Source organism: Benincasa hispida, chromosome 1 (genome assembly GCF_009727055.1).
Source record: "Benincasa hispida cultivar B227 chromosome 1, ASM972705v1, whole genome shotgun sequence".
Taxonomy (NCBI): domain Eukaryota; kingdom Viridiplantae; phylum Streptophyta; class Magnoliopsida; order Cucurbitales; family Cucurbitaceae; genus Benincasa; species Benincasa hispida.
In genome coordinates this window covers 28,879,397-28,895,534 of record NC_052349.1, presented here as the reverse complement: position 1 = coordinate 28,895,534, position 16,138 = coordinate 28,879,397, and the positions used below count along the sequence as shown (strand labels likewise).

The 16,138-nt window shown below is 34.8% G+C and overlaps 2 protein-coding genes across 3 annotated transcripts; one reads left to right on the top strand and one right to left on the bottom strand.

Annotated features, from left to right (window-relative positions):
- The first annotated feature begins 514 nt into the window (after nt 1-514).
- Nucleotides 515-11,761, top strand: LOC120072133 (uncharacterized protein At3g49140-like). The gene is made up of 11 exons (XM_039024549.1): nt 515-697; nt 1,452-1,548; nt 2,143-2,365; nt 3,720-3,822; nt 3,921-3,988; nt 7,571-7,765; nt 7,845-7,970; nt 8,109-8,450; nt 9,163-9,315; nt 10,188-10,283; nt 11,453-11,761. Exons 1-11 carry the CDS (start codon nt 628-630, stop codon nt 11,555-11,557), a joined length of 1,578 nt encoding a protein of 525 aa, XP_038880477.1. The 5' UTR covers nt 515-627; the 3' UTR covers nt 11,558-11,761.
- A 59-nt stretch (nt 11,762-11,820) lies between these two features.
- On the bottom strand, nt 11,821-15,738 carry LOC120072142 (protein SAR DEFICIENT 4). 2 transcript variants are annotated; one of them, XM_039024561.1, is made up of 3 exons: nt 14,881-15,738; nt 13,786-14,136; nt 11,821-12,670 (listed from the first exon to the last, which is right to left on the bottom strand). In XM_039024561.1, the coding sequence occupies exons 1-2, from the start codon at nt 15,587-15,589 to the stop codon at nt 13,817-13,819; spliced, it is 1,029 nt and encodes a 342-aa protein (XP_038880489.1). In that variant the 5' UTR covers nt 15,590-15,738; the 3' UTR covers nt 11,821-12,670; nt 13,786-13,816. The 2 variants fall into 2 exon arrangements, with proteins under 2 accessions (XP_038880489.1, XP_038880486.1); XM_039024558.1 differs by lacking the exon at nt 11,821-12,670 and adding an exon at nt 13,299-13,699 and having other exon boundaries at nt 14,881-15,737.
- Between the last annotated feature and the right edge of the window lie 400 nt (nt 15,739-16,138).

Here is a 16,138-nt window from a genome sequence, read left to right as displayed (position 1 = left end):
AATTTTTAAAAACAACAAATAAAATTATTACCAAAAGAGATCTACAATCTTTTTATCCTTTTATTTCATTGTTATTATAATTTGAGTAGAAGAATCAAACCACAAATTTTGTGATTACTAACACACTTATATATTAATTGAGCTATATTCAAACATTTGTTATTTTTTTAGTCTAACATGATTTGATAAAAGTCTCATAAATAGTTTAGACTATTTAAGTAATTTTATCCAATTATATAATGATAGAAATTATAATTTCTAAGACTATGTAAACTAAATTAATTGAAATTTAGAGTATATTTAATCTAATTTTTTCGGATCATCGGATTTTTTTTAACATCTCTAAAGTAGCCTTATGTATAATTTCTCAAACACAAAAGTAAAAGAAAATCAAAGGTAATGGGCTGCACATAACGTGAGAGCCCAATCGATTGCTGCCATTGGGCTTGACCGGAATGCCGTAGACGTTCGCTCGAACGGCAATGGCATATTCATTGCCGCAAAGGATATTTTCCACGTGAAGCCAATAAGAAGAGCAGGTACCTCATCCTAATACACAATTTCTCTTCGAAAATGCCTGTGGATCTCCTACTTCAATAGCGCATTACCAAGAAAAAAGGTGAAAGAATGATCGAAACTGCTCTGGCCGTTCGATTTCCCGCCGGCGCAAACTTCTGCTACTCCTCTGCCTTGTCCTGTAATTCTCTCTCTCTCTTTCTTCTCCGCCGCCATTACTTACTTCAGAAGATGAGCTATACTCTCTGTTCTCCATTCTTTTGGTCGAATTATACGAAAGAAGGAGAGGAAACGATTGTTTTGATTGCTTAACTTGCTCTATGTTGAAAGCAATGGAGCTCAGGACTCCACGGATTTTCTTTTTGGCGTTCTGTTTCCCTCATTTTTAATGGATGCCAAGCTGACTATTTTTCTTCAATGTTTTTTTTCGAATTAAACGAATGAGGAAGAGGAAACAATTTTTATTATTGCTTAACTTGAATTTTATTGAAAGCTTTGGAGCTTAAAATTCAACAGCTTTTTTTTTCTTTCTTTCTTTGGCGTTTTCTCCCGCATTTTTCTCTGCTGCCGAGCGGAGACTACTTTTCTTCTATGTTTTTGGAATTAAGCGAAAGAGGAAGAGGAAACAGTTGTTCTGATTGCTCAATGTGATTTCTGTTTGAAACAATGGAGCTCGAGATTCCGCTGCCTTTCTTTTTGGTGTTTTCCCCTGCATTTTCTTGGCTGCCAAGCTGAGACTAGTGTTCTTTAATCCTGTTTTGAATTAAGCGTATGTGGAATAGGAAGCAATCTTTTTGGTTGCTTTAATTGATATCTGATAAAAGCAATGAAGCATACGATTCCACAGCGTTTCTTTCTGAAGTTTTTCCGGTATTTTCTTTGGTGCATGGCTTAGACTAATTATCTTCCTTGTTTTTGCTCGTGTGCTTGTACAGATCACCGTCCAGCTTGGACTTCGGAGGATGTATCTAGTATAGTCCATGCTAGCAGCTTTTGCCGGCTTTTGCATTCTTGCACTTCCGACGTGCATTGGTACTTAGCTTGAGCTTGCTACTTTCTTTTCCTTTTTTTTATTTTATTTTTTATTAAATAATTTTGTCGACGAGTTTCTTGGTAACATACGTGTGCGGGATTTTTAGTCCTTATCCTGCTTCCACTTACTGAAAATTTGCAATAAATTGAATAAAAGTCCGAGTTGAATACAAATTTATGATTAGAAAATACTTGTACATACTATACGGTCCAAGCCTAATGCAATGAGAAAGAACTCATAATTCAGACAATGTTTTTTTTATTCTTATAAGATGTGGTCTTTATGGAATCGCAATTGGCAAGCATCAAAAGGATTAATGTTATTGGCAACTGTGTTGTTTGAGATCTTTCTGGAAAGATTGTGTATCTGATGGTTACTAGATCTCAGTGGTGCTTTGATATGCCACTTATGTATATATTTTATAATTATTGTGTACAGAGAAACTTGACCAAATGGTACTGTTTCTGTTTATGAACATCAAATTTGATCAGGTATATGTATGTAAAAGGCAATAGGAGAACTGCACGAACACCACAATTTCAGATACTAGAAAAGAACGATTAGAATACTAAAACCTGATAACTAAATTGCAGGAAAAGATGCCAAAGACTTAATAGTAAGTCTCTCTTGGGAAGGAACAATCTCAAAAAGAATGGAATCCAAGCATCAGCAGAGCATTTGGGCTCTGCATCAGATCCAATTAAACAAAATAGGGGATTGCAGTATCATCCATCTGAGGAGCTTGTGAAATCAATAACAGAGATTGCTGAGGATGTTAGACCTACCTCTGCAGAAACTACGAGAACAATCATTGAGGTATCAATTTAGACTAATGCTGTTCTTAATGTCATACTTAATCACGATGTTTAATAGATGTGATGCATCACTAGCAGGAAGGTTGTTTGCATTACTGCTTTATGCAGCAACAAATGTTACCGCTGGAAGGCATTCATTTGTTTGAATTATATATTCCTTTTCCATCACGTTCTCGAGGACCAAAGTGGAGGTCAAAGACTGAAAATTCACCCAGCTACACTAATCTACATCGTGCATGCAATGAGATTTATATAAAATAATTTTGTGAACCGATGTAAGATGGCTAATCTTGAAGTTTGGAAGATTATCTATTTATCTTAGAAACAAAAACAATGGACCCAAATTTTCACTACCTTTTTACCTTTTATAGTAATGATAAACTCAACTTTTTCCTCTCTCTTTTGTACACAAACAATGGGATTCATTCACGTAAATACCGTAGATGCCATGTCTCCAAGTTCTTGGAACATGTTACAATCTTTCTGCCAGCTCAATGCCTAATGACTTGGAAAATGATGAATTACTACTCATCCTGGGAAGTCCTAAAAATAAACTCCTCGCACTAGGTGTTCTTTTTCTGTTTCTTTTTTCTTTTTTGATAAGAGACAAATTTCATTAATGTATGAAATTTACAAAAAGGAATAAGCCAAAACTAAAGAAGCTACACTAGACCTCTCCAATTGGCCAAAAGAGTGGAAAGACTATATGAGCTAAAGAAAAATGTAAGTTTGCACCAAGGCATAGCAAGAAAGATAACTCTAGGGGTTTTCATTATAATTAAAATAATATAAAAGATAAATACCTTACTTCTGGCCCTGAAGATAGAATATATGGGCTTGGATTAAATGATAATTTTAGCGACTTTCTTAAAACAACAGTCACTTTGATTTCATAACTGACCAATAAGTCTAAGAAAGATAAGAAAAGCAAAGGTCGAAACCTGTCCACCTCAACGCTCAACCACAAAGACACTACTGCTTAGTTTTTATAGATGTAAATTTTCTGTGAACATGTTCTTTCCTGTATGTAGCTATTTTATCGGACCTGGTTGTGAAATGTGGGAGAACGTACAGCTACTGCAGCATATTGCTTCCCTTTGGTCCAAGTCTTACAAATGTTGGATGATTCTCTTTTTCTGTTATCACCTATGTTTTAATGGGGGTAGGATATTAAAACTTTATTTTTCCCTTAGTACAACAAATATAGGAATGAAGATTTGAACCTCCTACTCTAAAGCGAAAGTAGGTGGGAGCTATATTAAAAGGAGTTGCTTTTGTAATTCTGTATTATATATAGGTTGATATTTCATACAAGATTTTGATGATTAATATTTTCAATAGCATTCCATGTTCAGGTAAATAGCAAAGCAACATTAATGTTCGCGGGTTTGATTAACAATGAAGTTCAGGAAAATATTATCTGGCCAGAACTACCATATGTTACTGACGAACATGGAAGTATGTCCAACATAAGAGTACAACATTCTCATACTCAAGGCCAGCCTTGACTATTTTCCCTATTATCTTATTGATTGTGTTATGTTGCTCCATTGCAGATATCTATTTTCAAATGAAGAATACTGAAGAGGCCATGCAAAACCTAACGTCAGAAAATAACTTTGTGGTATGGATTTTGACTTACATATTAAATATATGTCTTCACACCTCTCACATCTCGTCTCAAACCAATAGATGCATTCAGTTGTTCATTTTTCATTATTACAAGATTTAACTCGGCATGTGAAGGTTCCCTTGTGATAGGTAATGCAAATTTGGCCCTTATCTCTTTGATTAGTTTTGGAGTGGGGTTAAGGCACTTTCTAGAATGACATTTCTTTGGAGCTCTCCACTTTCTTCCATCTTGTTCATTGTGTAGCGGGGTATGGTAAGAAAACGTATTTTGGGAGGTTCAATGGGTGGGGGATAGACCCCTTTGCTCTGTGTTTCCTCATCTTTATCATCTGTCTTCCCATAAGCATCGTTTTATATCTAACTTCCTAGTTTGGTCAGGGAGCTCTATTTCTTTCTAGTTTGACTTTCGTCGATCGTTGACTAATGAATGATAAAGAAATGATCGAGGTTGTCACTCTTTTCTCTTCTATTGGAGAGTTTGGTTTTAGGCTTGGGAGAAAGGACGTTTATGTTTGGAGTCTTGTCTCGCTAGATGGTTCTCTTGCAAGTCATTCTTTCGATATTTGCTAGATTAGTAAGTCTGTCTTTGATGCCTCGTGGAGGATTAAGATTCGAAAGAAAGTTAAGTTCTTTGCTTGGCAAGTTTTATTCAATCATGTAAACTTGATGGACCGAGTCGTATTCTTTGTCGGAAGGTGGAGGAAGACTTGAATCTTCTTTTTTGGGATGTGAATTTGCGAGGTTGACGTGGAATCAATTTTTCAGGAGTTTGGTTTTATGTTGGCTCCTTAGAGGAGTGTCAGTGGTTTAATTACCTCCTTCATCCGTCTTTTAGAGAAAAGACCCGCATTCTTTGAGATGTTGGGGTGTGCACTTTGTTATAGGATATATGGGGAGAGAGAAATAACGGAGTGTTTAGAGGGATGGAGAGGGGCCCTAGTAATGTTTGGTCCTTAGTTAAGTTTCATGTCTCCCTTTGAGCTTCGATGTCAAAGACTTTTATAACTATTCTTTTGGCAACATTTTACTTAGTTGGACCTCTTTTTTTTAATGGGGATTTTGTGGATTTGATTTTAGTTTGCCCTTGTATTCTTTCATTTTTTTTTTCTCAATGAAAGTAGTTCTTTCTATTAAAAAAAGAAATATATATATAGATATAGATATATTTAGGATATTTTAATGCATTTCTTTTCACTATAATTTTGGGAATGAAGATTGTATTAAAGGACTGACATGCTTTTGTAACAAGAAATGGTTCTGCTATACCTTTGTAATTCACAAGAAAAATTTATAATGGTTTTTCATTAGGTACCAAAACCTTCAGATTAAACTCAAATACTTTTTTATTTCATTTCTATTGTAAAGTAAAGAGAGAATAGAAATAATTCGTTGGCAGCTATTGTGGGTTGTGAGGTGAGTGTGTTGGCTTCTTTCTGTTTGGGGCTCCCTTGTGGTCACAATTTGAGGGGCATCCCGTTTTGGTTTATGGTTACTGGAAAGGTCCACTAGCACCTTGCTTCGTGATATATATATATATATATATATATATTATATTTTAAAGAAAATGGAGGTTTGTGGTGTTTTGAAAGGTCCACAAGCACCTTTATTGAAAAAATAATCTTTTCCAAGTGAGGAACATTTACTCTCAAGTCTCATCCAAGCTGTCTTATCTGTGATCCTACTATCTCTCCTTTTTAGAATTCCTGCTTCGCTCGATAAGAGCCTAGAGAAGTTTATGAGGAATTTCTTGTGGGTTGACGAGTGGAGGATTTCATCTTGTTAATTGGGAGATAGTTTCAAGGTCATTGGAGTTATCCCTCCTCCCTTTGATTGGGTCTCGAGAAGTAAGTTTTGTTTTCTTGAAACAGAAACAAAAATTACATTGATATAATGAAAAGAGTTTACTACAAAATACAAGATCTCCAAGTATTTGATAAATATAGGAGACAAACACAACTTATGAAGAACACAGGCCAAGAAGAAGAAAACCTTCGACTAAAAAGCACAAGAAACTTAGAGAGAGTCCCATAAGAAACTAAGAGAAAAATCAAACCAAGACAAACTGGGCCAAACATAGAGAAACATCAAACTGACCCTTATGCGAGGGAAACGAGACACTAAGGCAAATAGGACATTAAAAAACTTCAACTTGCTCAAGCAATCTATGAAAATGCAAAGTGCTCTAAACAAATAAGAATACCCTTAAACTTTAGCTCTTGGAGAACTAGAAGGAATTGCCCGCAACGGAAGACAGCGTACCTTAACCAAAGAAGCGAATTTGTCAGGAATCAAAGGAGACATTGGAGAAGTTACAGCAAAAGACTCTGATTTAAGTGACCCAATATCTTCACTCGCAAAAATATGATTATAGGCTTCTGCAAACATATACTCTGATAGCAACTCCTATTGCACTAGTTCCTCCATAAGAACTTCTACTTCACCACTCACACTTACCAATGATTTCTCATCTTCTTCGAAATAGCATAAAACTTCTTTAGAGAGAAGGGGGGGGATACCTCTTTAATAAATTGAACATCATATCCAGGGAGAGAGACAAAAAGAACTTGTTAGAATCTAAAGGGTTGAAGATGCTTAGAAGCGATTGATGAAGAAATCAAAAGATGAGTGCAAGACTCTTCTATTATCTCTCCCTGGAGAAGTAAGTTTGTGTTCCTCTAAACCTCCTATTTAGTTTTCCCTTATTCTCCTAGTTCTTTAAATGCTCAATTGAGGATGGCTCAAGTACCTATTTTTGGGAAGATTATTGGATGGGAAGAAATCTTCCGCTCACCTTTACCCCATCTATATTCTATACCACCGATGATATGAAATTACAGTCTAGGGCCCTTGCTTTTCCTCCTTGTCCTCCTCCTTTTGTTTTTTTGGGATTTCATTGCCCTCTCACGGTTATGGAGTTGTCAAAGGTTTCTCCCTTACTTTTGTTTGGCCTACTATTAAATTTTTGACAAATGATGCAGTTAATTCAGTATTTTTCCTCCGAAAGAATGATATAATAATTCTTTAAATTTACTTTGGAGTCTCAATTCCTTTATTTGAATTCATTTATGAGATTTCTCGATTTTAATTTTCGGAGTACAGTTTGTTAAAACAAATGTGGGAGTCATATAATTGGTTTTAATTTGTATAATGGAAGATTCATTCTACATGAATTCAATGTTTTAATTATATATCACAATCAAAATTTGGTTGAAACCATTAAAGATTTTGCGGGAGTTAAATTTGACATTCATGATTAATTTCACAAGCTCTTTGAACTTGTCATTGCTATCACAGCATATACAGAGTAGTGCTTAGCTTAAGAATGTTCATTATGGTCAAACCGTTGTGAATTTTTATACACCTTTCTCTACATCAGGCGTTTTCTTTACGTCTTTCCCATCTAGCATCTCATGAGTCATGAGATTCTTTAATCTAACATACTTTCATTCAGTAATATCAGTTGTATGAATTTATTTCTGATGGACAAAAAATTGTTTGAATGGATGATGCATTTGAACGACTATCTCCCTATCTTCTTTCCTTAATATGATTCACATTGATGGCTTTGATGCAGCAAGTTCTTATTGGCCTTGATACCATGGAAATGATCGATGAGATGGAGTTGTTTGGTCCATCAGAAATTGATTTTGGATTTGAAGAGCTTGATGATGAGGCTACAAATGATGGAGATGATGATGATCGTGATGATGAAGATGAAGATGAAGATGAGGATGAGGATGAGGATGATGCAGATGATGAATACAATAGGGTCTCTCCATATAAAAGAAAAAGTATTACTGTTTGATTCAACTATTTTAGTTTGATCCTAAAGTTTCTCCATTCTGCAGGACTGGGTTTCTGTTATAGACGATGAAGATGATCAAAATCACTCTGATGAGACCCTAGGAGATTGGGCAAAACTAGAGACAATGCGTTCATCACATCCAATGCATTTTGCCAACAAGCTTTCAGAGGTAATAATTTATGATGGATTAAAAGTTCATCTTTTTTTCCAAAGACAACCACTAACAAGACATGTTCTCTCCATATATGTTAAATGAAGCAACTGATTTCTAATTACATTGATATCCATATGCCTGTTATGCTTTTAGGCTGCATCAGATGATCCTATTGATTGGATGGAACAGCCTCCTGCAACTTTAGTGATTCAAGGTGTTCTAAGACCTGCATTCAGTGAAGAGAATACTGTTATCCAGAAGCATCTATCCAGTCGCCATTCAATTACTGGTGACATAAACGAGGCTCAGAAACTTGAAGTTGAAGATAACCTTGAAAATCATGGTAGGATCAATCATCATGGTCATGAATCAAGCTCATCCAAAGATGGTTCAAACTTGACGGATGCATTGGATGAAAATATTCCAGTGAGCGATGCTTCATTTTACCGGCTGGAGATGATAAAAGTTCAGCTATTTACAGGACATGCACATCCAGTATGTTTAATCTCTGTTTCATTTCGCAGTTTGTCATTGGTTTCTTTTTCACATTGAAGCATGTTTTCTTGAAACAGCATCATACACCACACACCTTGTTCACTTGTAAGAATGAGTCTCTTAGTCTACAATTGCAGTGGCCTGTCTGAGTTTTTCTGATTTCCTCGCTTCCTTGCGCTGGAAACCTTGTGCCTCGTGCGTTTCCTCTATAATACGTATCTTGGACTTTATATTTGCTTGCTATGCATAATATTTTTTAGAAAAAGCTATTAATGTTATTAATTACTGATTATAAAAGTAACAATGTGCTGCATCTTTCTCTGGCGGTGGGTGAAAAAGTTGCAGCCTCAAAACTAAAGTAAGATATATTTGCTCGTGACTGCTGTCAGCTTCAGCCAATGAAACTATAAACATACAACAGAGATTTAACTGATACAAACCACTTTGCCTTCATGTCGTATATTATTTGTATTAATTTTTATTTGAGCATGATATATTAAGGCTATCTAACAAAGAGAACCGGCACTTCCTGGAACTTGGGCGACTTTGGTGGACAGATTGTAGATAGTTTATGGATTATAAATGTTTAATGGCTACAATATGCAGTCGCCACATTTCTGGATGGGTCATGCTGTTCTAGCCTAAAAATGTCTTTTTTTCTTGTGGGCCTGCTTCTGGTTGTTGCTGACAAAAATTCGTTGATCTTTCCTAGAGCAACGTTGAAATAGAAGATCTCATGAAAGCTCAACCTGATGCAATTGCGCACTCAGCCGAAAAAATTATTTCTCGTTTAAGAGCAGGTGGAGAAAAGACCGCACAAGCGCTCAAGTCTCTCTGTTGGAGATGCAAGGGCATTCAGGTCGAGGTAATATATAAACCTACACAAAATCAGAAACTATTTCAATTCTTTGTTAAAATATTTGTTTTAATCTCAGAATCATTACTTTTCATTTTCCCAAAGGACAAGGCTGTTCAGTTTGTTGTTTTTATTTAAATCTCATTATGCATTTTGTATGTTAATTAGTTATACTGACTTATTATAGTATTTTTAGTTTGGGTATGATCTTCCCAAAAAAAAAAGTTTGAGCATGAGAATTTAAATCTTCAAGATAAAGTAGTATATGTCAATTACCATTGAGTTATTCTCACAAATTTTAATTAGTCAGTAGATTCATTACGTACTTCATAGTGGACTTCTTAATTTTATGGTTGGTTTTGAAAACAGTCCGCTTCTAAACTAAACAGTAACCAAATTAGTAGAGGCACATGAAAGGAAAGTAGCCTACGATGTTGCAAGAGGATGCCTTGTTTCATTGGCTGTAACATAGAGATAAATCTACTAGGTGATGTACTTTTCTAGTGGTGTTACTTGATTGGTGCTATCATGAACTGAAGTATTTTCTAAAAATTAGTACTTAGTTGAATAGCTAAACATGAAATGAACATTGGCTATAATGGAATTCATAGGAGTGCTCGATAATATATAATTTAATTTTTAGAAAGAAATAGAAAATTGATGAATGTGTTTATCACCAATGGCGGATTACAAAAACATCGAGTTGTTTTATGGCAGGAGAAATCTTTTAACTTCAAAAATCCTAGTTATGAAGTTTCTCGAAAGACCTATCCTTTCTTGTTTTAGTTTCTTCATTTTCCATTATAGTTCAATAATAGGTACACAGATTATCATGATGGTCTTGATGTTTTGGATCATTGGTTTTCACTGAATGATTGCAGGAGGCAGTAATCAATGGTATCGATTCACTTGGATTTGATGTGAGGGTTTGCTCCGGAACTCAGGTCCAAACATTGCGGTTTGCGTTTGATACACGAGTAAGTCAACTATCACGTTAGTCTCAAGTTACTGTTTTTTTCCTCTTGATTAATAACTAGATATGATTACTAAAGAAGCAAAAGAATGTTCATACATAATTTGTGACATAATTGGCAGGTGCAATATTTTGAACGTAAGCATATATGATGTGGTTTGATGAACTTTCTATGGTGCTTTTCTCCGTTTTTTAAGATGTGAAATAGTTTATCATAATTGTCATGTTTATGAAAATAATTTAGGAACTATTTGTAATAACTTTCAAGTACTTGAAAACATTTTTTTCTTTATTACTTTAAAATATTTTTTAAATCACTTGAAAAGTCATTTTAAATATGCTCTCATGGAACTTGATTAAGCCGAATTTTATTCAAGTATGATTTTACCTCTTGGCACATAGCGTACAGTTGCATATTTCTGAAGCTCCATCTACCTGATTTGGTTCAGTCATTATACCTTATTTCTTGAACATAAAGAATGTTTCAATTTTCATCATGGATTGGGTCCATAGCTAAGTGGTAAAGCATTTGACTGCATCATGGATTGGATCCATTTAGCTTTTTTTCAGTCCAGTTTCTTTCATCCTTATTGGTGCTGCCTTGCAGAGTAGAGCCGTAAATTTGTACACCAAAATTTACCAATTTTTGGCATAAATCAGATATCGTTTTGATAACTATTTTGATTTTTAGATTTTCGTTTTTGAAAATTGTTCTTGTTTTCTCATAGTTTTTTACTCATGATTTTCATATTTTGCAACTAAACATTTAAATTCTTAGTTAATTTCCAAAAATAAAATCAAGTGTATGAAAACTACTTTTTTTTTAGATTTAAAAAATGTGGCATTGGTTTTAAAAACATTCCTAAAATAGGCTACAAAACATAGAAACCAATATAATAAAAATGGTGCTTATAGGCTTAATTTTCAATAACAAAAGACCAAAAATGATAGGGTTAACAAACAGGATCTTAATCTTTCAATTGAAGAAAACTTGAAAACCTCCACATTTTTAACCTTTTTAAAAATTATATATATATATATATCATAGAACTTACCAGTTACCACCCTCTCTTGGTGCTGTCCTACGTAGGTGTTAAAGTTTATATTTCAAATGGCAGTGCTCTTGGCAGGAAAATGCTTATTAGGGAGCTTAACCAATTAATTTCTGTGCAGGCAACCTCAGAATTCAGTGCGGAAAAACAGCTGAACGAGTTGCTTTTCCCGAGAATGCATTCGAAACCTCAGAAAATGAAACAAACACATCAAAATGAATGTTAAAACATTGTAAGCCTTCTCAGTACATTACAATCTAATGATGGGTGTGTTTGGCCTTCTCAGGTTCTGATCTTTGATGTTTGAAAGCAGAATGGAAATAGGTAAATTTATTTTAAATTGTCGATTCTTTAGATTATGGATCCGGTTATCCGGTGATTGCAAATCTGCAGTCATTCTTCAATTCTTATCAATTGGCCTCTTCCAACAGCTTTCTCTTGCTGCACTGCCATTAATCTGACATCAAGTGTTTGCTTGCTTCTAGTGTGTTTTTTTTTTCTTTTTTTCTTTTTTTTTTGGGTTCAACAAATGGAGTGGAAAGATTTGACTCTTTCACCCAAGTAAATGACATTTTATCTAGTTAAGATAAGACAGTAGACACAAGTTGACACTTATTCAAGTGATTAAGCATAAAGGATATCAGTTGAAGTAATAAACTGCTGTTAACTAAAGAATTTTGCTCCTAGGTTAAATTACAAGTTTAAATTTTGATGATTTTGTCAATTTGATCCTAATATAACCTAACTTTTAATATTTCTCCTAGGTTAAAAAATTAATTGTGTTTTAGATATAAACTGGAATTATGTTTAATAGAATAAGTTTCAATTTTTTGTCTAGTACAATTGTAAATTTTAATAAATATCAAAGTATAGGAATATAATTTCCACTTGTCAGAGATGAACTAAATTAACAGTGTTAGGTTTAAAATTTCAATTTATTATTTAATATTTAATATTATATACTAGTTAAATTATCTAGTGTCTAATTTCAAACTTCACATAGGATGAGCATTAGAGATAAAAAAATCAAACCAAACAGATTTTGATCAATCGATTTACGGATATTTTCGATTAGAGTCAGTTACAAAACTTCATTCGGTTGGTGTGTCCAATAAGAACTCAAATCGACCAATCTTACCAACATGTTCATTTCTTTTTTTAAGAAAGCATTATCACGTGCCTACAAAGCTATTGCACCAAAGTGGTCAATTGATTTGCATACCTAGCCCTTCAAAATCAACAAAAATCATTCTTCATAAAACAAACCTGTTGTTGGTGGACAACTGTTTGAGTTTAAATCGACGACAACGGACCGATGTGAACCCCTACTCGCAAGAATCTATAATACAAATCAATTTGTAGTTGAATTTTAAACTAAATGATAGAAATCAAATTATATATATTATATGATTTGCTCAACACTTGTGTCATAAAAATAAAATATTACATTTACATAACTTAAAATGTTCAGTGAGGCATCATATAAGTTCATTTTCTTGTTGATATTTTTATTAAAAGAAATTTGGATTGTTCAATATACATTTCTTTTTATTTTAAAATTTTGAAAGATGTCTTTGATGTTGTAACTATACATAAAAAATAATAATAAATAAATAAAACATAATAATAAATAAATGAGAAAAATAACTTTTTGGTACCTTGAATTTTGAAGAATAAGTGCATTTAGTCCTAAAGTTTCAAATTAATCATTTTTATCATTGAGTTTTGAAGAATATGTTTGAAAAATCCTCCCTAAAAGGAACAAACTTTTTAATTTAATATAAAAATATTTATAAATGCTTGTCTCTCTCATTCTCTCCTCTGTCTCTCTCTCTCTATGAAACGTATGGTTGTTTTATCCTTCTCAAGCATAGGCCTTTGTAGCCTCAACCCGAAACAGGAAACATCCACTTCCAAAGAATGTTAATGAACTATATGAGATTCGTGACAAAGAAGCTACAATCCCATTTGAAATTCCAAGCATGATACTTTTTAATGATCTTTATTTTAAAAACAACCCAACCTTTGAAATTCAATAGGTTGGTTAAAGCCATGAAAATTTTGAAATTTTGTAGATTCTTAGACAGAGAAGCCATTATCAGAAATGATACAAATGCATCAATGTCAGTAAATCGGCAAGGACCTAATTAGGGAGACTCCACACAACGACACATAAATTAATATCCTAATTAGAATGCTACTGATTTATAATTAAGATCTTATTTGCAGTAATCTCCATTGGCTTCTCCAACATTCTTCCTCTCTCATCCCCATTTCTAAGTCCAGAAACAATCCCCTGTTTCCGCCACTGCTTTCTTTCGACTTTCACCATATATATATTTGGAAAGCAAGCAGCCGAAAGAGGGAACTGAAAGAAAGGATTGGATTTCAACCTTAATCAAATAAAACAGGAAAATCCCGATGGAGAAAACAGTAGTAGTAAAGAGGAAGCACCTGTAGCTGTTAACAAAGAAGTTTGAAGAACTCAGATGGTTGTCTCGTACGCGAACTGGGCTGCAACGAGGTCGAACACAGCAGATCCAACAGATTTGAACACGGTTATTTCATCCCCATTTCTCCTTCCCACAACCTCCCCTTTGATCAAATCCACCAAATTCCCCAAAATATCCCTCTTCTCAATAACCCCTCTCTCCAGAGCTCCCACCAACTCCCCTGCCTCTTCCAAAGCTTCTTCACCGTCCACAAAAACCCTCCCTCTCTTTATCGCCATATCGTCACACTCCCTCATTGAATGCTTGAATGACCCCACCAAATTTAAGTACGCCCCGGCTTTCAACTTATCACCTGTTCAATATACACACACACACACATATGCTCTAACCATCAATATCACTTCACATTTCATAATTTAATGGTGATATGCATGATATCAAACAAGGTCCCAAACTCAAATCCATGCATGTTATTTTCCTTTTAAGGGTGGGACTTTATCAATCAAATTAAATTGGTCCCAACTTATCTTGAGTGGAATTGGCTATTATAGCTCATTCAATGTTTGAGTCTGCTGAAGTTCTCAATTATTATAACCTATAGTTAGCTACAATAAAATTATTTGACAATCATTTACTATTTTGTAACCATCCTCTCTCCTTATCTGTAACTTAGACTAAAATAGTTCACACTCAAATAGAGACTATTGTAACCCATAGATTCATCCTCTAGTCTACCCGTGTGTTCCTGGAAAATTTACCACAACTTACTCTTTCATTTGGTGGCAATATAACATAGTTAGACATGGATTTGATAAAGGGCTAAGAAGAAATGAGTTTAATGACCTTTGAATTTGACACTCAAATGTTATAGGATTAGATGGGTTTCGAGGTGCACATAAGCTGGAATATATATATAATCTAGACAAATAAAACCTTAATTCATACTCGTGCAGTATTAATTATGCCAACTCTTATGACATTCATGTCCACAGGTAATGAAGTTAAAGGATGCATGTACCCAACAAAATATAACCAGTAAAATAGCCACACTCCCACCACATATCGAACCCAAATGTATGTGTGTCATTGAAATTACCTTTGACCAGAGGAACCTCCGAGTTTGTTGCACAGCTCACAATATCCGCCTCCGGGATCGCATCATCCAGATTTGCACTACTCTCGAAGCAGACACCATCCAGCCCTGCATTTTTCCGCATCTCATCAGCTAGTTTTTGTGCCCTTTCCTCTGTTCTGTTCCAAATAATCACTTTATTAACGCTAGGTCTTGCTGCCAAATGAGCTTTGATCAAATGGGGTCCCAAGGCACCCGCACCCACCATAACCATGACCCTGCTATCAGGTCTGGCCAAATACTTCGCAGCCAAACCAGAGATACAAGAGGTTCTGTAAAGAGTCAAGGTAGTGCCGTCCATGGAGGCCAGAGTTTGGCCAGTGGTGGAGCTAAAGAGCGAGTAACTTGCATGAATTGCTGGCAAGTTTATGGCGGAATTTTGGGGGAAATGGATTACAAGTTTGACGCCTATGTATGGAAGTGATGGAGAAGAAGACCAAGAGGGCATGAGGAGGAGAGAGGAATGGGGCTGAACGGCATGGCTTTGACGCATTGGGCTGAAAATTGTGTGGAAGACGATCGGGAGAGATGATTGGAAGTGTTCGCTTAGACGTTGGTGTGTAAGAATGGAGTCCAAAGCTTCTTTGGTGATAAACATGGGAGATCTGGCTGTAATCTTCTTTGCGAGATTCGTTTCGGTTTCGTCTTTTGGGTTGCTGGATGTGGAAGCCATGATTCGAAGGTCTTTTATGGTTTTTTGATGAATTGGAGAAGACGATGATCAGCGGTGGAAAAATGGAACATGGGGAGAAAATAAAAGGAGTCTTCAATCTAGTGGAGAAATTGAACTTTGTTTCTGTTTCTTTTCCTAGGAAAAAAAGGGAAATTGCATGAGCTCAATTTTATCGATTTGTCTTATTTAATAATGGTTGAATTACAAGACTTCCTTTTTCTTTTTCTTTTTTTTTTTCTTTTTTTTTTTCATTTTCATAGTGAAAAAAATGAAAGAATACAAGTAACGAATCAGTCCACAAAAGAAAAGATTTCTCTCTACAAGAAGAGACTCCAACTATGCAAAATACCTCTTTTTAAAAATCCTGCTATTGATTGAATTACGAGTTGAATATACAGTTCTCATTTTCAAGGGGTGGGAAGCACTGATTTGCTAACACAACAAGTTTTCAAAAAATAACAAAATTTGATAGCTTTTCAATAACTACTCAAATTTCATATTTATAACCGATTCTCTAATGGAGTGGAGACTTATGTGGGGAACGGAACA

Excerpts from the sequence above, each read along its gene's own strand:
- LOC120072133 (XM_039024549.1), top strand. The coding sequence starts at position 628 with ATGATCGAAACTGCTCTGGCCGTTCGATTTCCCGCCGGCGCAAACTTC. Across the intron at positions 3,989-7,570 it reads CGTCAGAAAATAACTTTGTG|CAAGTTCTTATTGGCCTTGA; the intron begins GTATGGATTTTG and ends GCTTTGATGCAG. Across the intron at positions 7,766-7,844 it reads CAGATGATGAATACAATAGG|GACTGGGTTTCTGTTATAGA; the intron begins GTCTCTCCATAT and ends TCCATTCTGCAG.
- LOC120072142 (XM_039024561.1), bottom strand. The coding sequence starts at position 15,589 with ATGGCTTCCACATCCAGCAACCCAAAAGACGAAACCGAAACGAATCTC. Across the intron at positions 14,137-14,880 it reads GGAGGTTCCTCTGGTCAAAG|GTGATAAGTTGAAAGCCGGG; the intron begins GTAATTTCAATG and ends TATATTGAACAG.